Source organism: Lissotriton helveticus, chromosome 10, assembly GCF_964261635.1.
Source record: "Lissotriton helveticus chromosome 10, aLisHel1.1, whole genome shotgun sequence".
Lineage (NCBI taxonomy): Eukaryota > Metazoa > Chordata > Amphibia > Caudata > Salamandridae > Lissotriton > Lissotriton helveticus.
The window spans coordinates 1,204,092,517-1,204,120,510 of NC_136071.1; the positions used below are offsets into that span (position 1 = coordinate 1,204,092,517).

Here is a 27,994-nt window from a genome sequence, read left to right on the forward strand (position 1 = left end):
GTGCTTGTCTACATGGGTAGGATCCTACACTCTGTGGGGTGTGTGGTCAGAAGGCTAGTGTCTCCGTTTTGACCCTATGTGGGAAGTGTTTCCACGGCACGCGTGATGAACACCGAGGTGCTGTTACGGGATGCAGCACATAGCAGGGTTGTGGATGATGAGGTGTGAGCAACATAGACACGCAGTATAATGTTTTCTAGTATGCTTGTACCTTTGAACAGATCTGCAGGTCCATTTATGTTATTTAACATAGTATAAGACCTGATTTAGAGTTCGATGGGTGGGTTATTCTGACACAAATGAGACATGCAATTTCCTCACTATAGAAGAAAACAAAAATAAATTAATTAATATCCTGTCTGCTGCATTATAAGTGCATGACGTCCAATAGAACTAATAATATGACGGACAGGATACGCGTCATGTTTGTGATGGAGTAACCCGTCCACTAATCTCTAAATCAAGCTCGTAGTCTGCTTACTGGTCACTGCAGTGGGTTGTTCAATCTGAGATTTTGTGTGACAGTGTGGCCCCGAGCTGGCATGGCTGGAGGGAGAGAGAAATGGAGAGATCTGTTGAGATGGACATTTTATCATCGTTCCATATCTGAGTGTCCTTGTGAGACGTAACAAAGCAGTCCCATTGCATCGATATTTGGGACCCGCAGTGGTGGACTATATTAAAGTCCTCTGAGTTTTCCAGCAATGTCTGACAGATCTCTTCGGTTCTTCCATGCCTGTTCATTTGGGGATGTTTGTTTTTTGGATGTACAGTGCTGGTCATGGACAACCTTCATAGCTGATATGTCTTATGTGAATTTAAGAGGGATAAGTTATAATTTATTGCTGATGCTGCACATTTTGTTTTTATTGTTATTGCGGGCCATAACTCTCAAATATGCAAGTACATAACAACATAATGCCACAGTGAACCATAGGTCAAGCCTTCTTAGCTTACCCACATATCAAAAGCCGTTTTCTGGTTGAATTGTTTGCATTTCGAAGGCTGTAAGCTGAGTACTGCTCATGATGGTGCGACTGTATTCTGGGCTCAGTTGCCGGAATGTGGGTGGTGAAGTTATCTAGGAAATACCCATGTTCTTTACGGAAGTGTATATGCTCCTGGGTGCTTCTAGTGTTTGGCTGGTTGTGTGTTCTAGAGCTCAGCGGCACGTACTGAGACAGCAGTGCCGCCTGCAAGTTTCTTATGGCAAGGTAGGGTGATGATAAGTTGTGCAAACCTGGAGCGCAGTGGTCTGTTGCGTGTTTTTTTGCTTGAATTTAACTTGTATATTTAGTGGTCCTTTTCCTTGGAGATTCTGTGAACAATGCAAACTGCCTTGAACTTTGCCCTTCTAGCTATATGTGCCCAGTGGAGCGACAGCGGGACCGGAGTCAGGCGTTCTCTTGTTTGATTGACGAGAAAAAGCCTGCGGCAGCATTTTGGATGAATTGTATTTTGCAGCTGAAGATGCTATGCAGTGTCTTCATTGTGTTGCAGTTCCTCTTTCTGACATTGTGAGCATGAGATGTCAAGGATAGGTCTGAATCCATGGTTACTCCTAGATTTCTAACTTCTCTTGATGTGATTGGAGGAGCTTGAAGTTCCTCAGGCCATGCGGCGGTGGGCTGGTACATTTGACATTGTCCGCAGGTCATAATCTCTGTCTTTGTGGCATTGACCTTTAGATTTTTCTTCATCATCCATGTGTTTATGGCACTGAGGTAGGCATTGAATTGTGAACTGCAGAGGTCTTCGGGGCTATTCAATTTTTTTAATGATTTGGGTGTCATCTGCATAGTTATAACAGGAGCAGTTTTATGATTTAATGAGATTTGGTAAGGGGGTTAAGGTGTATGTTTAATAAAACAGGGGGATATGATGGACCCCTGAGGAACGCTGCAGTGTTGTGTGTGAGGAGTGATGTGAATGGCGATAGGTACACTACATTTTGTCCGTCTGTGAGATAAGTAGCAATCAATTTTGGAGCATTGCCACAGGTTCTGGGATTCTGAACTTTGCAGTAGTATGTGGAGGTGAGAGTATCAAATGCAGCGGATAAATATAGAAGTAACAAGGTAGCTACTTCATTTTTGTTCACTGTGAGTTTTAGACCAGCCCAGATGGATTGATGGCTGACTCTGGGCCTCCGCCCGGTCTGAAACTGAACTGTTGATCTTCAAGAAAGTTGAGTAAACACTGCTCTCTCAAAATATGGTCCATTTGATATAGGTCTGTAGTTTACTGGATCAGATGGGTTGAGTATTTCTTTTTGAGGAGAGGTCTGATGTAGGAGGTTTTGAGCTCAGGTGGGACTGAACCTTGTTGCAGGGACGTGTTGAGTGGGCATCTGGCTACCTCTCCTGTACAGGTTGAGTAAAAGATATCTTTAAAGATTCTTTGTGGTGCTGGTTCTGATGGTCTGACTGAAATGATAATACAAAGGGAATCTTTTTGTGACAGGGTATTGGAGGTAGTCTGTGGTATTCTGTGGTGTCCACGTCATGCATTATTTGGGTATTGTCCGGTGTTTTAGATCACAATTAATTGGAGATTTTGTCACATAAGTCTTGATATTGTGGTGTTTCTGTGTCTAGGCACTCTGCATTGTGAAACTCTGTTATAATTTTATGGAGTTCTTTAGCAGGACAGTCTGCCTCAGTTATGAATCTGAAGTAGTGGTGTTTTTTTGTGGTTCTGATTGCTCTTTTGTAGGCTCTGTTATAGTGCTGTAGCATGCTTTTGTCTATTTCTTCTCCTGATTTTTTCCATTTGTGTTGTAGAATGTTGAGTTGTGTTTTCATTCTTTTGATATTGGCATTAACCCATGTGGTTTTCTTTTTGTGGTCAACCCTGGCTGCGTTTTTTTTGCTCTCTGTTTGTACAGTGCAGTGGAGATCTATTTGTAGATGGTGTGTATACCTTCCGGCAGCATTTTCTTTTGGGTTCTTTCAAGGTGGGCATTGAGCTGCTAGATATCTATTTTTTTCTATAGGAACGTTAGTTGTTGGCACTTTCTGTTGCCTTACAAGATTTTCTGAAGTAATTTATATTGGCACTGGCATGGCGCAATTTGAGTATTTAGAATGTCTTCACTTTGTTTTGCCACTCTTCAAATGCAGAGATCAGGGTGGGTATATTCACAAATTGCGAGACATAGGGCAGGAAATGTGTCTGATTATTAGATTGTCATAATGCCTTCATGTAATTCCCTCTATATTAAAGACATCACACGTGGTGGTAGAGAGGCAAGTTGCAATAAGAAGTATATACTATTTCAGTTTCGAAAGCTAATCGGAGAGTGGTATTATGGAAAGAGAAATGTGAATAATCCAATGTCGTATGTGAGGGATAAATGAAGAGATTTCAGGGTGTGAGGCATTATAATGCTTGGCAACTGCCAATTTAGCAAAAATAATCTTGAAGTAAGATATAAAAGGACTCTCAACTGCAAACTGTGAAAGATATACAAGAGCACATTATTTCAATGTTGTGTAATATCCTGGTAGAGTTTTGGCTATTGCCTACTACGCTTCACTCTGGATCTTTAAGGGTGCCAAAACTTAACTTCAAGATTTCCCTGTAAAGACTTTGATGGTTAATACTATAACAGATGCAGGGAATCAACGTACCTATCAGATCGAGAGCACAGACTGGGCTACCCTTTGTTAATCTTACATACATGCCTAATGCAAGATGATGGTCCCTGCACAATACCTAGGGAGTGGTCCCTGAGAATCCGATCTCTCCCAGAAATGTATTGGCCTTAAGATGAAGGGGCCCACGGACATGTGAGGCCACCTGCTCTAGGGGATACAGGGTCCGGAGTTACACCCCTGGCCCACTCAAGACAGCTTATCATCAACTTTGACAAATTAATTTTCTATTACCATAATATGTTAATCACAAAAAGAAAAGGTCTGGTCCACAGCATCAATCCTTTATCCGAACAGTGTCTTCCAAACCTCACCAAGTCTATATCCCTACATCGCAGTGCCAGTGTCTTGTCTCTGGATCTCAATGCCAGCGTCCTATCCCTAGATCTCAATGCTAACGTCCTATCCCTAGATATCAACGCCAGCGTCCTATCCCTAGATCTCAACATCAGCGTCCTATCCCTAGATCTCAATGCCAGCGCCCTATCTCTAGATCTCAATGCCAGCGTCCTATACCTAGATCTCAATGCCAGCGTCCTATCTCTAGATCTCAATGCTAACGTCCTATCCCTAGATCTCAATGCCAGCGTCCTATCGAGGATCTCAATGCCAGCGTCCTATCCCTAGATCTCAATGCCAGCGTCCTATCCCTAGATCTCAACGTCAGCGTCCTATCCCTAGATCTCAATGCCAGCGTCCTATCCCAAGATCTCAATGCCAGCGTCCTATCCCTAGATCTCAACGCCAGCGTCCTATCCCTAGATCTCAACATCAGCGTCCTATCCCTAGATCTCAATGCTAACATCCTATCCCTAGATCTCAACGCCAGCGTCCTATCCCTAGATCTCAACATCAGCGTCCTATCCTTAGATCTCAATGCCAGCGCCCTATCTATAGATCTCAATGCCAGCGTCCTATACCTAGATCCCAACGCCAGCGTCCTATCCCTAGATCTCAATGCCAGCGTCCTATCCCTAGATCTCAATGCCAGCGTCCTATCGAGGATCTCAATGCCAGCGTCCTATCCCTAGATCTCAATGCCAGCGTCCTATCCCTAGATCTCAACGTCAGCGTCCTATCCCTAGATCTCAATGCCAGCGTCCTATCCCATGATCTCAATGCCAGCGTCCTATCGAGGATCTCAATGCCAGCGTCCTATCCCTAGATCTCAATGCCAGCGTCCTATCTCTAGATCTCAATGCCAGCGTCCTATCCCTAGATCTCAAAGCCGGCATCCTATCCCTAGATCTCAACGTCAGCGTCCTATCCCTAGATCTCAATGCCAGCGTCCTATCCCTAGATCTCAATGCCAGCGTCCTATCTCTAGATCTCAACGCCAGCGTCCTATCCCTAGATCTCAATGCTAACGTCCTATCCCTAGATCTCAACGCCAGCGTCCTATCCCTAGATCTCAATGCCAGCATCCTATCCCTAGATCTCAACGCCAGCGTCCTATCCCTAGATCTCAATGCCAGCATCCTATCCCTAGATCTCAACGCCAGCGTCCTATCCCTAGATCTCAATGCCAACGTCCTATCCCTAGATTTCAATGCAAGCGTCCTATCCCTAGATGTCAACGCCAGCGTCCTATCCCTAGATCTCAATGCCAGCATCCTATCCCTAGATCTCAACGCCAGCGTCCTATCCCTAGATCTCAATGCCAGCATCCTATCCCTAGATCTCAACGCCAGCGTCCTATCCCTAGATCTCAATGCCAGCGTCCTATCCCTAGATCTCAATGCCAACGTCCTATCTCTAGATCTCAATGCCGACGTCCTATCCCTAGATCTCAATGCCAGCGTCCCATCCCTAGATCTCAATGCCAGCGTCCTATCCCTAGATCTCAAAGCCGGCATCCTATCCCTAGATCTCAACGTCAGCGTCCTATCCCTAGATCTCAATGCCAGCGTCCTATCCCTAGATCTCAATGCCAGCGTCCTATCTCTAGATCTCAACGCCAGCGTCCTATCCCTAGATCTCAATGCTAACGTCCTATCCCTAGATCTCAACGCCAGCGTCCTATCCCTAGATCTCAATGCCAGCATCCTATCCCTAGATCTCAACGCCAGCGTCCTATCCCTAGATCTCAATGCCAGCATCCTATCCCTAGATCTCAACGCCAGCGTCCTATCCCTAGATCTCAATGCCAACGTCCTATCCCTAGATTTCAATGCCAGCGTCCTATCCCTAGATGTCAACGCCAGCGTCCTATCCCTAGATCTCAATGCCAGCATCCTATCCCTAGATCTCAACGCCAGCGTCCTATCGAGGATCTCAATGCCAGCGTCCTATCCCTAGATCTCAATGCCAGCATCCTATCCCTAGATCTCAACGCCAGCGTCCTATCTCTAGATCTCAACGCCAGCGTCCTATCCCTAGATCTCAATGCCGACGTCCTATCTCTAGATCTCAATGCCGACGTCCTATCCCTAGATCTCAATGCCAGCGTCCTATCTCTAGATCTCAACGCCAGCGTCCTATCCCTAGATCTCAATGCTAACGTCCTATCCCTAGATCTCAACGCCAGCGTCCTATCCCTAGATCTCAATGCCAGCATCCTATCCCTAAATCTCAACGCCAGCGTCCTATCCCTAGATCTCAATGCCAGCATCCTATCCCTAGATCTCAACGCCAGCGTCCTATCCCTAGATCTCAATGCCAACGTCCTATCCCTAGATTTCAATGCCAGCGTCCTATCCCTAGATGTCAACGCCAGCGTCCTATCCCTAGATCTCAATGCCAGCATCCTATCCCTAGATCTCAACGCCAGCGTCCTATCCCTAGATCTCAATGCTAACGTCCTATCCCTAGATCTCAACGCCAGCGTCCTATCCCTAGATCTCAATGCCAGCATCCTATCCCTAGATCTCAACGCCAGCGTCCTATCCCTAGATCTCAATGCCAGCATCCTATCCCTAGATCTCAACGCCAGCGTCCTGTCCCTAGATCTCAATGCCAACGTCCTATCCCTAGATTTCAATGCCAGCGTCCTATCCCTAGATGTCAACGCCAGCGTCCTATCCCTAGATCTCAATGCCAGCATCCTATCCCTAGATCTCAACGCCAGCGTCCTATCGAGGATCTCAATGCCAGCGTCCTATCCCTAGATCTCAATGCCAGCATCCTATCCCTAGATCTCAACGCCAGCGTCCTATCTCTAGATCTCAACGCCAGCGTCCTATCCCTAGATCTCAATGCCGACGTCCTATCTCTAGATCTCAATGCCGACGTCCTATCCCTAGATCTCAATGCCAGCGTCCCATCCCTAGATCTCAATGCCAGCATCCTATCCCTAGATCTCAATGCCAACGTCCTATCCCTAGATCTCAATGCCAGCGTCCTATCCCTAGATCTCAATGCCAACGTCCTATCCCTAGATCTCAATGCCAGCGTCCTATCCCTAGATCTCAACGCCAGCGTCCTATCTCTAGATCTTAATGCCAGCGTCCTATTCCTAGATCTCAACGGCAGCATCCTATCCCTAGATCTCAACGCCAGTGTCCTATCCCTAGATCTCAATGCCAGCGTCCTATCCCAAGATCTCAACGCCAGCGTCCTATCCCTAGATCTCAATACCAGCGTCCTATCCCTGGATCTCAATGCCAGCGTCCTATCCCTAGGTCTCAACACCAGCGTTCTAATATTAGATCTCAACACCAGCGTCTATTCCCCCTCAGGCTGCTTCCGCAACACCATGTCCTCCACCCCTTCCACCACCCTTGCCCACTCCCGATTTCTGAGGTCAAGCAGAAAACACAAACCCCAAGCCCCTGGCAAGGACTATCCTCTCACCTTAAACTGATCACCAACTTCTGCTCTGAGAACGGGCCCCAGAAGTCCAGTGCCAGGCGTCTCAGACACTTTGCTTTGGCTGAACTTCTCATCCACGTATTCCACAAAGATGGCCTTCCGATAGCGGCTCCCGATGCGCTGGGGACCGGACTCCAAAAACTGTCTCTGATAACGTCTGAGGGGCAACAAAGAGAACAGGGTATCAACATAGGGTTTGGCTGCATAAGAGATGTCCTGTACCGTCATTACCAGGCACAGTGACGTCCTGTAATTTACTAGACACACTGACATCCTTGCAGTCTTCACTAGGCACACTAACAACCTGTACAGACTTTTCTAGGCACAGTAAGTTCCTGTACAGTCTTAACTAAGCACAGGGACTACCTTTGCAGTTGTTACTAGGCTTTGTGATGGTGTAAAGCACGAGCCTGCAGCACAACAGGCTGTTACTAGCCTTTGTGAAAGTATAAAGAACAAACCTTCAGTATCACAACGTGTTACTATGTGTTTTAAGATTAAAACAGAACTTATATTATCCAGCCTGGGGTAATTTGTTTATATAAAAGTACGATATATTTTAGGCATTAAATGTGGTGGCAGTGGGATCTTCTGCCCTTCCGTAGGAGCAGTGTAATTACACCACTCGTGTGTTTTCTCCATCTCTGGTCCTTTTCATTCCCTGGCTGGCACCTCCTCTTCTCTGTGGCACCCCCTTTTGCGTACTGATGGGCACTAGGGTCCTTTTAAGGTGACTGTGCCAGAACCGGTGGCGGGTGGTGTTGTTAGTGGTGGTAGAAGGCGGAGAGAATTTACAAGTTTGAGTACTCCACTTGTGCCGCAGGTTGATGTAATTACGTACACTTATGGATACTCATGCCCTGGGTTGAAGGTAAAAAAAAAAGCAGACCTTTGTACCAGATGGTTCAAGGATGTGTGGTCTTTTGTCAGAGTAAGGGTTTCATCATCGTGGTACCCTGGTCACTTCCTCTGTGTTTTTTAGGAGGGAGCTCGGCGGGGAATAGTGATAATAGGAAAGTGAAGCTTCTTTGTCCATTCCTTTCATTTCTGGTTCAGTCTCCATTTCCAGTTTGTTTACCGTTCTTTTCCTTTCTCCTCCGGCAGTGAACTGACCGCAGATGTCTTGGACTCTAGACTCTACTGGACGCTTCTCCCACACTGACCACCCTGTGCCTTCTGTCTCTAGGCGTAGACCTGGGAGATCCATTGACACCTCTGCCCCCTCCCCAGGACACTGCTGGACCTGTGGAACACAAAGGATGGACGGCACCTTCTAAAATAAGGACTGGAACTGAGAGGGCGTCAGCCTGCTCTTTCACCTCTGTAGAGAAACCCTAAGTGCTGGACCTGCTCCCACTTGAACCCAGGTCAGACGAGTGGACTAAGGGTCTGGTTGGCTCGCCACCAGTTGAGCTCCAGAAACACAATGCTGCAAGAAGCCTGAAACAAAGAAGGGACCAGATGATTAATTCAAATTGGATTTGCCCTGGAGCCTGCTGGTGGCTTCTGGGATATTTAATCCTAACTCATCAAGTGTGCGTCCACATTTGAGGCACTTACTTGCCCGAGTGGGTTGGCCTATACTGCAGAGAATCTCCATGGTGGTTGACTTTTTTAAAGTAATATGCTTAATAAAGGTATAAAATAGACAGTATCTTGGGAGGTTCATCGAAGGGGTCAGTGGGAATGTCAGGAACACCAACCATAACTGTGTGTGTGCATCATCCCTCCCAATGGATTGTCTCATCTGAGCTTCACAACCATCTTTAGTTACAAAACAAATTGGAAACAGCATTTAATTAGGAAGGAATATTCTTTTCCGAGTGGGAGTGGGAGAGAGGGCAAGGGCTTACTGTATGTGGAACAAGCATTTGCAATGCAATAGGTTTTGCATCTGTTACAGTCTGAGCTATTGGCATTGCAAATGAAAAAGTTAGTTCATTTTTGTTTTCCCAAAAATATCCTAGCAGTAGTATTAGTTATAAAAATAATTCTATGAAGCAAGGACAAGGAGCAATATACCACAGTCTTTTACTAGGTGTCCCTGTAGAGTTGTAAAGGAACTTCTATTGGCCACATACGGTACTGCACCCTTAATGCAATTACAAAGAGAAAGATTGCAGCTGAGCAGATGTTTCCATTTGTTTTTATTGGAAGTGTGATTTTTGTTAGCTTGCGATTTAAAAATGCAACATTGTTGTTTATTTAGCCTACAGCTTAAAGTTGTGTAATAACACATGTAAGAGGGACAGTCCTCATGGGAGGAAACAAAATTCGAAAAGGAGGGACTACTAAGTGTATTCACCAATGAAAAGCCAGCATTTCTAAAGGACAGCACCAGGAACCAATGAAATGGTGGGCGTTTTTTCAAGCCCACATCCTAGATACAGCATATCTTGAAGAGACAGCACAAGCTCTGCCTAGGCGAGACCGAAAGCATGTCTCAAGGAGACAGCACAAGCGCTGCCTATGAGTAACCTTTTAATGATCAAAAGGCAAAACATTTAAAATCCACGCAAAATTCAATGTTGTCAAGTACCTGTGAGCAAATAACAACTACAAGAAAGATTATGGAGTAAAAAGAGCTGGGAAGAGGTGCAACGAGTCATTTGATCTGAACCTTAGCGTTGTCTGCCAACTTTCATAGGTGAAGAGAGAGGGGAAACATGTGTTTGACCGGAAATCTGCTGTTTTTGTAGATTTCTCAGAATACTCCTGTAATCTTAAACAAACAACACATCTACAACATCCGCTCTTTCCAGTGCTGGTTCAATAACAATCACAGAATCCCTGCTCTGCCCTTCATCAGCCTGTTCTGTAGGAAGCCTGCATATTCCCCCCCACTACACGCCTCCATCACTGCTACATCTCACCAGTCCTCAATCCTTGATCTGGTGCCATCCCCTCCAGTACCACCTAACCCAGAGACATCTCCCCACCACCCTCTCTCCACTTGTCACCAGATATGGATGGGTGGCCTTGGCACACCCCAATCTCTCGAGCGCCCACACAGATGCTGCCTTGCTGTCACCTGCCTTGCCTGTTGTCATCCTGTCTGATACCCCCTAACCCAGAGACATCTCTCTTCCACCCTCTCTCCACTTCTCACAGATGCTGCCCGCTGTCACCTGTCCATGTCGGTGGGGGTGGTCGGCGCGTACTCCCAGTCCACCTCCTCCACAGCGATGAAGCGCGTCCACGTCACCGGCCTCAGCTTGGCGTGAGAGCGGACCGGCATGTGTAGGGCGGGCTCCGCTTTATCCATCTGGAAAGTATTGAAGTCATCAAAATTGTACTCCTCGTCTTCGTCTTCCTCCATATCCACCTCCTCCTCTTCGTCGCCTGTGGACTTCCTCAGCTGCATGTTGGGCTCCTTGGGGCAGTCGGCTACGTGGACGATGGCGGCCATTCCACCTGGTACAGACAGAAGGGGTTGGAAGGGAAGGGTCAGAAGATCAGGGCTGGGGAAACTGGAAGGACATCTACAAAACAAGTACTTTACAAGCCACCACCACCTTTCACTCAATTAAATTATAGTTTCAAACCATGCAAATCTATGCTAAAAATAAAAAAATAAAGTGTGATCTATTCTGGTTACGTTTTTCAAACGTCCTCTCTTACACTCAACTTCTAATATTTCCTTAACTTTCTCTTAATGTTTATTTCTTCTCTCCTTTTCTTCTGTTCTTCCTTCTCATTTCGTATTTTCTCGTTCTGTTCTTTATCCTTTTCCTATTTTTTCCTTTCTTTTTTTTAAATTATAAAACATACTCTTATTTCCATGAATATATGAGTGCTCTAATATTTATAACTCTGTGTACTTGTAACTCTGTTCCACTCGCTGCCATAGTGTTTCTTTATTTCAATAATAAGTGAATAGGGTAAAACAAACAAATGTCTCTGTTAAAGTGGAACAGAGCCGGAGGCCGCCAAATCCCTGCCAGGGGTCGCCACGCAAATATGTATCCATTCTCAGAGGATTATTATATTAAGAATATATATTGGCGTGGAGGCCCTTCGGATTTGGTGGCCCTGTGCAGGTGCACAGCTTGCACATGCCTAAGGCCGCCCCTGATGTCTGCTTCTCCTGTTCAACGGACACAGAGCCTGCACGTCTGAGTCTGTTGGAAGGTGGTGTAACTACTTTCTCAAGACTTCAGACTCCTGCACCTGTGTGACTGCTGTCACTCTCGTGACGTCATCCCTACTGGAGTCCTCTAGGCCGAAACCTACACGTTTCTGGCTTGTCTCGCTCGTCCAGTTTATGCTCATCTGGGGTGCTGGGGGACCCCCTTATCACCCACTGCTGGGACTCACAGTTAGATTCCTCTTTTGTTAATAAACATTTTCAGGCTTCTAGTTGGCGTTTGGGCAGATCTGCTTGAACAGCAGGGTACCCCACTGTGAAGTGTTCATGGTAATACCCCGCCCCCTCTGGGCGTATGTATAGATAGTTACTTCTATGGAGGTCAGCACGTTCCAGGTGTTTTTGAATAAAGTGGCTCGGGAATCTCAGGAGCTTTGAGAAGAGTACCCTGGGAGTCCTGTGTGTGCCTACGTCAAGTAATCCACTGTCTGTTCATGATCGGGAGACGTGAACAAAACAAGTGGCGACAAAGGTGGGATTAATGCTCATCCAGAGTCGGGGAATGCACTAAGATGTCATCACTGACATTGAATACGCCCTGCAACATTGCCTGACTTCCTCCAGCAATGGCCAGCCCCAACACATCCTCTCCTGCCAGCTCCACAAAGCCAGGCGAAGAGCAGCGCTGCTCCTCGCATCAGGAACAGGCAAGGCAAGAAGCCCCAGTACGCTCCAGAACCACAAGCAGATGGCTCTGCCCAGCCGGGACTGTTCACTTGCAGCAGCGGTCTACAAAAGAGAAGGCCATGCCCCCAGGAACATACAGTGCCGGTCGGGCATCATAGGATGCCAGGAGCCAGAGGAAAGCACGAAGAGCATGAATCCAACCGCCAATACAGGGAAAATGGTTGGTCGGGGACATGGAAAGCTGAAGGGACGCGGAACAAGAAGGAGTCCTAGACTGGAATAATTCATTTATCAACAATGACTGTGACTCTGCATTTTGACTGATCCTCCTAATAATAATAATAATAATAATAATAATAGTAATCACATTTATAAAGCACCTGGTTACACTAGGCTAGTGTGTCCCCACGCTGCGGTATCAGCTGCACTCGGCATCAAAAAAAGGGGAGCTAAGAATCTAGCCATAGCAGTAGCATTCCTACTGAATTTGTCAACCTAGTCAGCCCAGTTTCTTTAAGTAATGCGTTTGGACCCTTTTTGGCTTACCGAGTCTTAGGATCTCAATTAAAATCTCAGCATTTTTTGACCTTGACACACGAAGATTGGTGCTTCGCCCTCAATGTACACCACAAAGATCCAAAGAGAAAAGAAAGTGGACGCTCGCATATTTGAAGCTCTTTTGTCCTGAAGAGGACCCTTAAAGTATTCATAGGTCGAAACGCCGTTGACGCATAAAAACGTGGCCTATTTAAGTGAGGACACAATTGTTACTTGTGTATTTTTTGTTAATTGTTGTTTTATGTTTTTTCTCTGCCACTGTTTGTTCATTTTACACTTGTCAATGTTCCTGACTTTATCATTGTTTGTGTAACTGTTTAAGCGCCCTTATTTCCCGTTGTGTTGTATTGAATTTATATTAAACACTTTTTTAGATTATTTATGTACATGGTCATTTCAAATTTAAGGCAGAACAGTTTTTCCTTTCTTTGCACAATTTCTTTATTTTTTACACCAATTGTCTTATAGTTTGTTATTTTAGCGCATGAACTACTGTTTGGAACATAGTTGATACTGCCCCAGGTTCTTGTTCTAGGGTTGCCCTTGTTGTTTGCAAACCATTATTAGACATACAAGCAGCACCCACACCCACCACTGACACTGGTGCCAGACGCTTTTTGGGGATGGTGACTTATTGTGGTTGTTTCATGTGGAATTTCTCACAACTCACAGAACATTCTGAGAATTCACAAAAGCTTCTGCCCTGTGGCTATGGGGAGCAGAGCAGGAACAGGTGTTCCAGGACACAAAACAAGCATTACTGAGGACACTACCCTGACATATTTTGATCCAGAAAATGATATAGAACTCTTGTCGATGCCAGCCCCATGGTCCTCAGCGATGCTCTGTCCCAGAAAGAACAGTCTGAAGAGTAGACTCCTGTTGTCTATGCCAGCAGATCCCATACCTGACGGAATAGAGGTATTCACACATGGAAAAAGTGGCAACTGCTATACATTAGGGGTGCCGTCATTTCCATGTGTACCTCTATGGCCACCCGTTCAGGGTGAACACACACCATAAGCGGCTCATTCCTCTTTTCAAGGAGTCAGCGACAAAACCTCCACCACAGATTGAGAAATAGATCCACCAGTTGCAAGAATACAACTTCTCAGTTGAATTTGAGCCATGGTCCACAATCCAGTGAACTATTTGTTCTGAAACGCGCGGCCCGTCACTCCCCAAGAAGCTCAGGAAGCAGTGAATATGGAGGAGTACATTAAGATGGTCATGGAAAGATTCCCCCTATTCCCATTGCCCTAGTGGACTACATAGAGGCAACCGGGACCGATGACTGCCTCCAGTCTGCCATCGCTGCCACCCGCTCTGAAAAATGGGCCAACATACTTGCCAACCTGGCACAAAACACAGCTGAGGGCCGATACAGTTTGCAATCCCTGCTCAATGTGATGAGCGAACTCACAGTCACTGAAGATGGATGTCTCCTTATGGGATACCTGCCCGTTTGGTAGATCTTGCCCATGATTCACACCAGCGAATTGTCAGAACCAAGAACAGGCTACGTAGTATGGTGCGGTTCCCGTGTCTGGATGATCTGGTTGAACGCACCATTCGGCAGTGTGACTTATGCCAAGCGACAGACGGTCCAGACCTTCTGCTGTCCATAATCAACGAGCCAATCCTGGAAACCCCATGGCACTATGCCAGTGCGGATTTTGCCAGCCTGCTGGATGGCCGTCACCTGTTTGTCATCGTTGACGATTTTTCCATATGTCCATAAGTGGAAATCGTTCCATCTACATCTGCGGATGAAATCATACCAAAGTTTGAAAAAGTCTTGGCCACTCATGGCCTGATAAGAGACTTGCGTACAGACTATGGTCCTCCTTTCAAGAGCAGGGATGCGGCCAGCAAACGGCTGTCTGTACTTTTCCAAAAGGGTACCGCCTCACACCTCACCACTAAACGTCAGCACCACCCACAGGAGGTCAATTGGAGAGGTCACCCGATGAAAAAGGAACATTCCAGAATTCAGTGTTTGTGTGTTAATATAAAGTTTGTTTTGATTCATGTAGAGTTAAGGAGGAATGCAATGTTGATGGTCATAGAGGTGTTTCCCTGAGCACCCCTAATAGATTATGGAGTTGTAGTTTGTTCCAAGGTCACGTTACCGGAGGATATAATAAACTAGGCGGACCGCGTATGTCAGTTCTGCAACAAACATCACTAAGTATGTGCACCTAAAATATTGCACCACAGCCCCCACATGGCTTATTGGTGTGAGGTGTTCCTCTCTGAGCCCGCATTGTCCAGCTCCCAGCCTCCGGGCACGGGATCCAGGGAACATACCACACCCAAGTGAAGCTCTCTGAATCCCATTCTCATCCCATTCCCACAGTTTTATGTCTCAGCCTGGTCCACTCCTACTGAGTGGATTGAAGATAGTGACAACATGGCTTCCTGTTAGCTTAGCCTCAGAAGCCAGAGTCTTTCAATGGATTATGAGAAACATCTTTGGACAGTGCAAAAATGTCATCTTTTTCCAAGATGTTAGCCTTGTTTTCGGCAAGTCAATCGAAGAGCATAACTTTGTCCTTATGCAAGTATTAGACAAAATGGTGGCTAAGGGTTTAACCTTAACCTTCATGATCTCCTGCAGGGACCTCTTAATAGTAGATCTGTTTTCCTTCGTGATCTCCTGCAGGGGCCTCTTAATAGTAGATCTGTTTCCCTTAGTGATCTCCTGCAGGGACCTCTTAATAGTAGATCTGTTTTCCTTCATGATCTCCTGCAGTGATCTCTTAATAATAGATGTGTTTTCCTTCATGATCTCCTGCAGTGATCTCTTAATAATAGATGTGTTTTCCTTCATGATCTCCTGCAGTGATCTCTTAATAATAGATGTGTTTTCCTTCATGATCTCCTGCAGTGATCTCTTAATAATAGATGTGTTTTCCTTCATGATCTCCTGCAGTGATCTCTTAATAATAGATGTGTTTTCCTTCATGATCTCCTGCAGTGATCTCTTAATAATAGATGTGTTTTCCTTCATGATCTCCTGCAGTGATCTCTTAATAATAGATGTGTTTTCCTTCATGATCTCCTGCAGTGATCTCTTAATAATAGATGTGTTTTCCTTCATGATCTCCTGCAGTGATCTCTTAATAATAGATGTGTTTTCCTTCATGATCTCCTGCAGTGATCTCTTAATAATAGATGTGTTTTCCTTCATGATCTCCTGCAGTGAACTCTTAATAATAGATCTGTTTTCCTTCATGATCTCCTGCAGTGAACTCTTAATAATAGATGTGTTTTCCTTCATGATCTCCTGCAGGGACCTCTGAATAGTAGATCTGTTTTCCTTAGTGATCTCCTGCAGGGACCTCTTCCCTGAGAGACCCTTCTCATGCAGGGAGCTCATAATGGGACCGCTTCCATTGGGATGCTCTCCATAGTGAGTCCTGCAAGCACCTCATATAGTGAGCTCCTGCACATACCTTATCCTAGTGACCCCACTCCTTAGTGAGGTCTTGCAGGAGTCCTACAGAGGAAGGGACTTCTTCCCCTGTAGGATCTTTTGTCAATAATTAGCTTCTACGTGGAACTCTTCATTGTAAGATCCTTCACCTAAGTGACCTCCTGCAGGGACCTCTTTCCCTTAGTGAGCTCCTGCAATGGCGCCACTTGCCTTAGTCAGATCCTGTAAGGAGCTCTTCCCAGTAGGACCCTTCTCCTCTGCCATGATCCGCCACTGATTCCCTGTTCCTTGGTATAATTTCTGTTGTGACCCACCCCTGATTCCCCGTTGATTGTTATCAATTCTGTTGTGACCCACCACTGATTCCCCGTTGATTGTTATCAATTCTGTTGTGACCCCCGCTGATTCCCCGTTGATTGTTATCAATTCTGTTGTGACCCCCGCTGATTCCCCGTTGATTGTTATCAATTCTGTTGTGACCCCCGCTGATTCCCCGTTGATTGTTATTAATTCTGTTGTGACCCCCGCTGATTCCCCGTTGATTGTTATAAATTCTGTTGTGACCCCCGCTGATTCCCCGTTGATTGTTATCAATTCTGTTGAGACCTCCACTGTTTCCATGTTGATTGGTATCTGCTATATTTTGCAGTGATCCCTACTGGATCTGTATTGGACGGTATCTACGCTGCTCTTGCAGACCCTTATGGAGTCTCTGTGGCTGGCACTTCTTTTGCCGATGCCAGCTCTTGCGATCCCGCTCATTAATCCCATGTTCTCTGCCAGAGTCCACTGCTACCCCAGAGCCTTGGCTGAAAGACCCACTGGCTAAAACCCCCTCATTGGCTCCCATCACATACTTTCTCAGGAGACTCCCAGAAGATTTCCCATTGGCCGGAACTTTGCCTTACTCTCCCTGGATCCAGCACTGAACCATCGTTGAATGCCATCTCTGCTCTCTTTGACCTGCATCTCTGGGACCATCATCGGCACCCTGGTGGATGGGTTTCTCCATTCTCCGACACGTTTCCACTAATTCTCCATAGGCTGGCACCTACTCATGTTTTCCTGGACACTTGTCTGCTCTCCCATTGGCTGATATCTTACCATTCTCCTCTGCACTCATCCTAGATTGCCCGGCCCCTCTCTTTTTCCTTCTCTGCTGGCACCTGCCCATGCTCTTCTCTGACCCCCACATCTCTTCAACAAGTCCTACCTTGCAGGTGGGATGGGATCTGGCAGGACATCCGGTAGCTGCCCGTTGGGCCTGGCATCATCACGGCAGTCAGGAAGGTGGCCGGGGAGATTTCCAGGGAGGTGTGTCGGTGGTTCCTCACCAGGAAGGTGTGGCCGTCAAGAAAGATGGAGTGCACCTCCGGTGTCGTGCCCATGCTGATCACGTGCCAGTGGACGGTCTTAGTCTGACAAACCTTCAGCTCTGTGTGTGGAAGTAGAGAACAGGTAAGAATGTGTACACTACCCCCTACACACCTGCCCGCAGGAGTTAAGAGGGCCAACGTCGTTCACCAGATATTGACTGTGTGGGCTGCAGCACAACCCTTGTTAGCAGGCACTGGGAAGCCCCTAGGATCCTAGCAGACATCTGAGCATGAAATGTGCATGTTATTAACAGGAGATAAATTCAAGTACCATAAATCTGGGTATCTTGAAAACCTGGTAGGGATGTGTCAGGCACACTGTCATGTGTCATAAAATCCATAATCTAAACAATAAGTACATGGGCATCTCTACAAAGCTTAAAAACTAGCCATCATTATGCCTCTGATGGGTGGCAAATTGATTCAAAACCATGAGGGAAAGGAAAAATAAGCATAAATGAAAGGTAATTTACTTTCAGCCTCTCGCTAAGCTTTTCCTTTTTTAAACTGCTGTTGGGGGCGTTACTGTGCAATAAATATGTAATGTAAGGTGGATTTGTAGAGCGCTGCTTGGCACCCATTTGGGGAACCAGGTGCTGAATAGTTGAGAGTAGGTATGTGGTGAGGATAGGCCTGAGTAGAGGCCGTCTTGATGGTCCTGCAAGAAGGCTGACTAAAATGCCAGGGCTTCAGCTTCTTGCGGGAGTGAGGAGGAGGCCCTGATGTGTTGGGGAGGTCGTTCCAGGATTTGTCCGCTTGGTAGGAGAATGACTGACACCCGTTCTGCTTCTGTGGATGCGGGGTGTGTGCATGAGTGAGAGTGATGCTGAACAAAGTTGTCTGGTGCAAACTGTAAAGCAGGAGCATTTATTGAATGAACAGCAAGCTGTCTGTTCCCAAAAGGTAAAAATAAATGTGCAGAAGCTGAATGTATGTCCAATGAGTACTAGTAAAGCTAACGGTGACCCCCAGATTCTAGTAGTAAAGATCACCCCCAGTTTCTAGAATTAAAAAAGACCCCCATATTCTAGTAGTAAAGAATACCCTCAGATTCTAGCCGTAAAGATGACCCCCAGATTCTAGAATTAAAAAATACCCCCAGATTCTAGTAGTATAGAATACCCCCAGATTCTAGAATTAAAAAATACCCCCAGATTATAGTAGTAAAGATGACCCCCAGATTATAGTAGTAAAGATGACCCCCAGATTCTAGAGTTACAAAAACACCCCCAGATTCTAGTAGGTAAGAATACCCCCAGATTGTAGTAGTAACGCATACTCCCAGATTCTAGAATTAAAAAAGACCCCCAGATTCTAGTAGTAAATATGACCCCCGGATTATAGTAGGTAGTAAAGATGACCCCCTGATTCTAGAATTTAAAAAGACCCCCAAATTCTAGTAGTAAAGAATACCCCCAGATTCTAGTAGTAAAGATGACCCCCAGATTACAGTAGTAAAGAATACCCCCAGATTCTAGTAGTAAAGAATATCCCCAGATTCTAGTAGCAAAGATGACCCCCAGATTCTAGAATTACAAAAAGACCCCCAGATTCTAGTAGGTAAGAATACCCCCAGATTGTAGTAGTAACGCATACACCCAGATTCTAGAATTAAAAAAGACCCCCAGATTACAGTAGTAAAGAATGCCCCCAGATTCTAGCAGTAAAGAATACCCCCAGATTATAGTAGTAAAGATGACCCCCAGATTCTAGAGTTACAAAAAGACCCCAAGATTCTAGTAGGTAAGAATAACCCCAGATTGTAGTAGTAACGCAAACCCCCAGATTCTAGAATTAAAAAAGACCCCCAGATTCTAGTAGTAAATATGACCCCCGGATTATAGTAGGTAGTAAAGATGACCCCCAGATTCTAGAATTTAAAAAGACCCCCAAATTCTAGTAGTAAGAAATACCCCCAGATTCTAGTAGTAAAGATGACCCCCGGATTACAGTAGTAAAGAATACCCCCAGATTCTAGTAGTAAAGAATATCCCCAGATTTTAGTAGCAAAGATGACCCCCAGATTTTAGAATTACAAAATACCCCCAGGTTCTAGTAGTAATGAATACCCCCAGATCTAGTAGTAAAGATGACCCCCAGATTCTAGAATTAAAAAAAGATCCCCAGATTCTAGTAGTAAAGGATGAAGAACTGGGATTTCAAGTACCCAGCGGCACCAGGGACACGCCCGAAGTCCTCTGGGTTCCCTTGCCTTGGTATACAGAGACACGGAATACTTCTAGGTGGAGTCAGAGATCAAATTTATTAGCTGCAGCTAGTAGCAGAAATCCCAGCAATACAACACGGTGTACAACCCAAGAAACTGCTCAATTTTCATAGAGCAAGACATCATTATTTATACACATTTTACTCATTATAAATGCACACCCACTGCGACAAATTCTGACCAATAGAATACATTTTACATACATCATCACATTCCAAAAAACTCACTTTACATCGTTCCAACCCACAGGTTAATTATTAGGACTATCCCAAATTCGATCTTTGCAAGCCGGACAAAACCCATAATTAAAAGCATTCCCCATGAAATGACAAGTCGTAGGAAAAGAAACAATTTAGATGCTGAGTGAGATAAGACACGCGCAAGGAAACTCAAAGTTAACGATCTCCTGAACATTGATTGCCAATTTCAGACAACGATCAGCTAGTGAAACTGGTTTTGCAAAAGGTCGGTTTCAGGTGAAAAGGTCAGTCTCTCTGTAGTTCATTCAGAGTCAGAAAAACCCAAGCTAATATATGCACGAACTCAGAAGGCCAGGCCACTTGTTCGTTGGGCCTATTTCACAGGCCTACGTGAGGGCAAGACTAAAATGGAGTCACGAACAAAATGTAGTCCGGTTTGAGAATTACAGAACCTCAGACCCTCCTTTTGCCATTACGTAGCCAATGACCTAAACTCATGTCAATCTGAATCCAGGTCTATATCTATTCTCATCAGGCCATCAAGGTGTTGCTGTAACATCATCCTATTATCCTCTACTTCTCTCAGGATGGGTCTCCTCACACACATTGTAGCACAAAGACTACAAATGGCGGAACCACACTGGATACAAAGACAACAAGAGAAGAGGATAGCCAAAACCATGCCAAGGAATGTCAAAATCTTCCATCCCCATTTAGACAGTACTTCCCAAAACCATCCCGTCAATGACCAATCTCCTTCGTCCACATGAATAGACTCAGAGATCTTATGTAACCTAGAGATGGCTTGGTACACTGTAGGGGCATTATCTGGCACGTAAATACAACAACTAGATCCGATCAATTTGCATACTCCACCTCTATCTGCAAGTATGACATCTAGAACTACACGGTTCTGCAACGTCATAAGGCGGTCCGCTTGAAGCTCAGCTGTAACATTACTAAGAGCACCTGCTGTCTCATTAATAGTAGCTTCAACTACGCGGACAAGCTGTCAAATATGCCCACTATTGATCATTGCACCCCAAAAGGGCAGGAAACCCTTGAAGAAATCTCCTGCTTCTTGACCTGCAGTATCTTCCTTATTGAAGACACCTCTACCATATCTAGTCTTGTGGTAATTCGGAACCGTAGTATATGTAGGGGGAAGCAAAAACGCCACATAACATGTACCTGAGAAATCAGGAGGCAACCATGTATATGCTCTGTCGTAACATACAAAATACGTGCCTTTGGCTGGCACAAACGGTGGAGATTTCTGGGACGTATAGACATAGGTGTGATCACACACACTCTTCCCTAGTTGAGCTTTCGGATTTCGACCAGTACCTTGCAAACAAAAATAACCTCGGTGGGGCACGATCCAAATCGGGGGAGACCTTTTTCGTCTCTCCTTCTCAGTCAAGCTGGTACTATATCCGGTCAAATTCCAACCAACATAAGCCTGCATTTCATCCTTAGGGATCGATATCTCTGATCCTATCTACTATTCCCTTTATCAAGGCATTATTGCTCGCATTGTCTTTGATGGAACGTACAGGAGATGCTTCATTCGCATAAATAAACATAGTCTGTAAAGCCCACACAGACCCATTAAGAGAAAAAGGCAAAACCAAATATGGCATTCCCTTATCTGTCGTATGCGGCATAAGACCACACACCCAACAATTCGTGGTGTTTACAACTAGCTGATGCTGATGTAACATCTGTATAAACGAATTGTTCACAAATTCTAATCTTCGTGTCTGTTCATGTTCAGGCAACGTATGAAACTTATGTGGGGAAACAGTAGGAAAAGAAAGAGTAGGTTGGGAGGTAGATTTAAGCGGCTGTTGTGTGGCATAGAAAATCAAACCTACACAAGCTAACGCAATATTCAAAAGCATTAGAAAACACATTATTAAAAAACATTTGCTACGAACCAATATACATATTCGGACTTTAGAATCCACTTTCCTAACACTCTGGTCAGACTCAGAAAACTCCATCCTCTAAGGTGCTGCTCACGGTCGTTACCTTCCTCACTTAAGTGTGCACCAAGATCGCACTAACGACCCTGGACCACAGACCTTGTGTCAATACGTGGTTCACCCCTTAAGAACTTCCTACCGTGACCCTGCAGCGGAGTCCAGATGGTGACTCAAAAAAGGAAAAAGCAAAAAAGTTTCTTGATCTGACAAGGTGTAAATTAGCTATTTTAAAAAATTCCAACTTCACATTTATTTGTCCATATGTGCAAGCTTTCTTGGTCTAAAATCGTAGCGTTCTTTATCAGGCACAGTCTGGTCCTTAAAGAGGAGTTCCGGATTGGTGGTATCAATCTTCAGATGAGGAGGTACAGCATCTTGCAGAACATCATCATCCTCGCGTTCTGACCGAGTCCATGTCAAATGAGCATCACTAAATGGAACGAATCTAGGGACTCGCTCACAATCTGTGTCAGCCATACCATCCCTCACCCACTGATCATACGGTAAAGGCAAAGGAACTTTTTTCGTATGGGTGGCATGCACCCAATTCTTTTTACCAGCTACTCTAACAGCAGTTCTAGTGACCAGCAATACCAAATAGGGACCAGTCCATCTCGGTTCCAAGTTCTTGGTGCGCTGAAAATTCTTGATCAAAATATATTTGCCAGGTTCGATGGAGTGTTCGGGATCTGTAGTAGCTGTCGGCAAACTATCATAGACCTGTTGGTGGAGAACACGTAATTTAGCAGTCAAGTCATGTAAGTAATCCACCAACATAGGGTACTCAAGGTCACTGTATTTTTTAGGACGAGGCACACCCCAAACATTCGCTGGACGACCAAAAACTATTTCGTATGGGCTAAGTCTCACACGAGAATGCACTGTCGTCCTTGTTGACAAAAGAGCCAACGGCAAGGCATTCGGCCATGTAAGACCAGTGCTCACTTGTACCTTAGCTAATTTCAGTTTAAGCGTACCATTATAACATTCAACAAGTCCAGCAGACTGGGGGTGATTCGCTGCATGGAACTTCTGATTGGTACCCAAACCAACGCATACTTTCTTCATGACTCGGCCCACAAATTCACTCCCATTGTCCGACCATACAATTCTCGGCAAACCAAATCTAGGGAAATACACTTTGAGCAAAACCTTGGCTGTAGACAAGGCAGTATTATCCTTTAGGGGGTAGGCCTCTCTCCATCTGGAAAAGGCGCAAACAACCACAAGGACATACTTCAGGTTATTGCATCTCTCCATGTGAATGTAATCTAGCTGTATCACTTCAAATGGATACGTTGGGGGAGCAAAATGACCAGCTGGAGTTGGAGTTCCCTTTCCAGGATTATACATCAGACAAATCATACAGTGCTTCACCACATTCTCAGCACATTTAGGAATTCCAGCATTCTGCCATACTGGAGCCAACAATTTGCATATTCCTTTTGAACTAATGTGAGCCATTCCATGAGCCATAGTACCCACTGGGAGCACATACGCATCTGGCAACAACCATCGCTGGTGCTCTGACAACTCAATCCAACAACTTGTAGAATCCAACATACCCGTACTTTCTCTCTACGTACTCACTTCTTTCTCTGTAGCTTCAGCCTTGATCAACTTCACACTTTCTATTGTGTCTTCACACATTCCACCAGCCATAACCCAATTAGCAGGGCCTGCAACATACATACGGCTCATCATGTCTTTCGCCGTTTCCTTCGCAACTTCATCCGCAAACGCATTCCCTCGACCAACATCGTCCACAACTTTCTTATGCACACTACACTTCACAATTGCAATCTGCTTTGGGAGAGCAAGAGATTCCAAAAGTTCATTCACTAACCGCCCATGCTGAATTTTTGTGCCATGGGAAGTAAGGAATCCTCTTTCTCTCCACAAACGTCCAAAACTATGGGCAACACCAAACGCATACTGGCTATCAGTATAGACATTCACTCGCTTTCCCTCTGACAATACACAAGCTCGGGTCAATGCAATCAACTCTGCTGCTTGCGCAGAATTCTGTGCTATGCGTGCTGTCTCAACAACTGTATGTAAAGTTGTGACGGCATATGCTGCAGTCGTTTCACCATTCGGAAGCTTAAAACACGAACCATGTACCCATAAGGTACCATCGACATTCTCCAGATGAGTATCTTTTAGGTCAATCCTAGCTTTCGTTTCTTCCTCTGTACGAAGAAAACAATCATGCTGTTCTTGAGCATCCGTCTCTGTAGAGATCGGCAACAACGTAGCTGGATTCAACACATTACATCTTCTAATGTGAACATGGCTAGCCAAAAGAGTCAACTCATAACCTGACAGACGTGCACTAGTAAGGTGCTGTGTCTTGGTCCTGTTCAATAAGGTATCCACTGCATGTGGGACCATCACAATCAACGTATTATCCAATACCAAACCAGCAGACTGTTGGATAGAAACAGCCGCTGCCGCTCTCAAACAGCTCGGCAACGCTTTAGCTACGTCACTGAAAAATACGCACATGGGCGTTGCTTATCTCGGAACTGTTGTGTCAAAACTGAAAACGCACAACCTTCTCTCTCGTGGACATACAACGTGAAAGGCTTACTGTAGTCCGGGGTACCCAATACCGGAGCAGAACACAATGCATCACGTAATTCAGAAAAACTTTTCTGACATTCATCAGACCAGGGAAGAGGATGCGGAGTATCTTTAAGAGTCAGTGCCAAAAGAGGTTTCGCTAGCAGGGAAAAATTAGGAATCCACTGCCGACAATACGAAGTGATACCCAAGAAACCACGCACTTCTCTCTGTGTGGATGGTACAGTCATTTGAGCAATCGCTTGAATTAGTTCTGGGGTCAACCTTCTTCCCTCCTTCAACAAGAGATGACCTAAGTAGGTTACCTCTTGGCGACAATACTGTAACTTTAAAGGTGACACTTATGATGAAGGTCAGACAAATACCGCAACAGAGAAAGAGTAGCCTCTTTACAAATCTTTTTGTCATCAGCGGCAATCAATAGATCATCAACGTACTGGATAAGAGTAGCGCCAGTAGGCAACACAAAGCTATCAAGCTGAGTTTTCAACCCCTGACTATAGATGGAGGGGCTTTCACAATAACCTTGAGGAGCTCTCTTAAACCGGAAACTTCGGCCTCCTAATGAGAAGCCGAAAATATCTCTACTCTCCTCAGCAATCGGAATACTGAAGAAAGCATTCTTCAGGTCAATCACAGAGAACCAAACAGCTGAGGCAGGGATCATAGTCAATAAAGCAGTAATGTCTGGGACAACCGGAAACTGTAGCACAACTATCTTATTGACCTCTCGAAGGTCGATCACAAACCGATACACAGGTGGCTGAGAAGCATCAGTACGCTTAAGGACAGACAAAACAGGACTGTTACACACATTACCTCTCGTTTCTTCAACCACACCCTTCTCAACCAAATCATAGACGATCGCTAGAAGAGCTCTTTCACCATCGCTAGACATTTTATATTGGGGAATACGAGGTAGCCTAGCATTCGATTTGAGGGTGACAACATAAGGTGGAATTTGCAAAAGACCAACATCATTAGGACCTGTAGCCCAAAGTGTATCAGGAAGAGAACGCAATTCCAGTGGAAGGCAATCTTTAGACAAATACATCTGAGAAGTCACTTTCTTACCTAGGGTAAGATGTACTCCCAAAGGAGAACAATGTAATGTCGCATACAATCTTTTCAGCAAGTCCAAACCCAACAGATTCTCATCACAACCAGTCGTCAAAATAAGAGGAGCTTCCAATTTACAAGGGCCAATAGAAAGGGGCAAAGGATTAGAAATCGGGTTACAAACTGGGGCGCCTGAAAATCCTACGGAAACATTGGTCAAGCCAGACAAAGGTGCGCCAGGAAGTTTAGAGTGCATAATAGAACTCTTTGTCGCACCAGTATCCAAAATAAAAGGTTCTGTCACACCTGATGTAATCACTTCAACATAAGGTCCACTCTGGTCTACTGGAACTGACACTACTCCCTCTCTTTGCCCATGGCTGTCCTAACTATCATTATAACCAGCACTCTCACCTTCAACACAGTAATCCTCAACATAGTACTGGGCAGACTGACCGCTCGGAACATTCTTTCTGTCAAAATAATTTGCAGAATTCTGAAGGGAAGAGGAACGCTCATTCTGGGGTAACACACCACGTACCCTACCCCTAGGAGCTTGCTGGAAACCACCACGACCTCTCTGACCAAATGTGCCATTCGCATGCTGCAACAAAGCCGGGCAACTATTCTTGAAATGACCTTCCGCTCTGAAATAGGCACACTGATTAGGACCAGGAAAGAATCGCGGAGCATAAGGCTCAGGTTTCTGTAACAATCTCTGAAACTGTGGAGGTTGCTGAAACTGAGGCTGATTCGTACGAGGCGGATAAGCTTGCTGCAAAAGAACTTTCGTCTTTAGATCTTTCGTTTTCTTCTCTGCTTTATCCTTCTCATCTTTATCTCTATTCTCATAATATTGGGCAGTAGCCAATATCTGGGCCGACGAAGAAACAGCCCATGAACTCTCAGAATCCTTTAACTTATTAGAAAGTTCGGGAAGCAAATTAAAGACAAATTTGTCCACGAACAACCTTTGACCACCTTCAGTACTCATGTCCTGACCACTATGATCGATAAACGTCTCCTCAAACCTAGTGAAGAAATCAGACACACTCTCATCTTTCTTTTGTTTGCATGCTGCTAACTTGTCCCAATTCACTCGTAAAGGAGGAATTATAGTTTTCATCAAATTAATAATCCTACCTGGTAATTCTGCAACTAAAGGTTCAGGTTTAGCACCTCCTACCTGTCGACCATCTGCAGCAACAATATTAGCCCATGTATCTCCTAATTCTGCCGCATGGTTCTCATGACGAATCTTCACCCACAAAGGTTGAGGAACTACATTACCCATCAACATATCTATGTCAGCTAAATTCATAATACATGCTTCAACTGTCTGAGACAACTCCTTGTAATAACCAGCAGGATTCTTACGGGGGTCAGGTAAGGTCTGCTTAAGAGCCAAGACCTCTGCTCGCTTCCAAGTAACATGTACCCACACTCGCTGAAAACGGGCCGGTGCGGCCACAATACCCAAAACGGCATCAGCCTGAACTGCGTCTCTCCATACAGGGGGAACCTCTCTCATAGGATACTGCTTCACTTTCCTCCTAACAGATGGATCAGGTTCATACATTTTCTGAGGGGGTAACCTAGACCTGAAGGTAAGTATCGTCTCTACAGCATCAGTAACATCAGATTCCACTATCGTCCCTTTAGCAAACTCTGACTGAACATCAAGCACTTCCTGCGGAATCGGACCCAACTCATTATCTTCCCATTCCTGCCTCAAAAAAGCACACATCAAAAACATACCTTTGCTTAGGCGGCTCCCACTGAAAGAAAACATCCATAACTGCTGGCAAATTATACCTGGGAGCATTTAAAATCCATCTACGAGCCAACAGATCCAACACTGCTCACTCTTCGGAACTAGGAAGCTGACTACGACTCTGCTTACGTTCCGAAACAGGGGTCATACTCAGTGGCCCAAAAAATGGAGACAACAGATTAGCAACAGTCTCAGTCATTCGTTTTCGAGCAGTAGGAGAAGAAGCAGACATAAGAACAGGAGAATAAGTATTTTGAGGCAAAAGAGGTGTAGGAACAAGAGCAGTAGGAGTCGAAGATGCAGAAGTAGAAGGCAAAGGAGTTTGAGGCAAAGCTGGAAGCAAAGCTTGCGACCCTTGAGTGGGTTGCGCAGTAGGAGGCAAAACCATCTGTGGAGCACCGGGTGGCTGAACGACAGCAGGAGGTTGAACAACAAAGGGTGGAACAACCGGGGGTAATGGAGGCACAGTAGCACTCTGCACATAAGGGGGTGGCAATCTCAGTAAATGAGAAATCAAAGGATCTTTTTCAGGGTCTTCCGTCACTTT

At 45.3% G+C, this 27,994-nt stretch overlaps 1 protein-coding gene across 1 annotated transcript in view; it reads right to left on the reverse strand.

Annotated features, from left to right (window-relative positions):
- LOC144784209 (coagulation factor VIII-like) overlaps window positions 1–27,994 on the reverse strand; it is a 357,717-nt gene that overhangs the window by 92,332 nt on the left and 237,391 nt on the right. The window contains exons 7-9 of the mRNA XM_078662866.1: window positions 17,451–17,672; window positions 10,595–10,880; window positions 7,449–7,623 (exon numbers count right to left, since the gene is read on the reverse strand). Coding sequence (XP_078518992.1) covers window positions 7,449–7,623; window positions 10,595–10,880; window positions 17,451–17,672 — 683 coding nt within the window. The remainder of the gene's footprint in view (window positions 1–7,448; window positions 7,624–10,594; window positions 10,881–17,450; window positions 17,673–27,994) is intronic.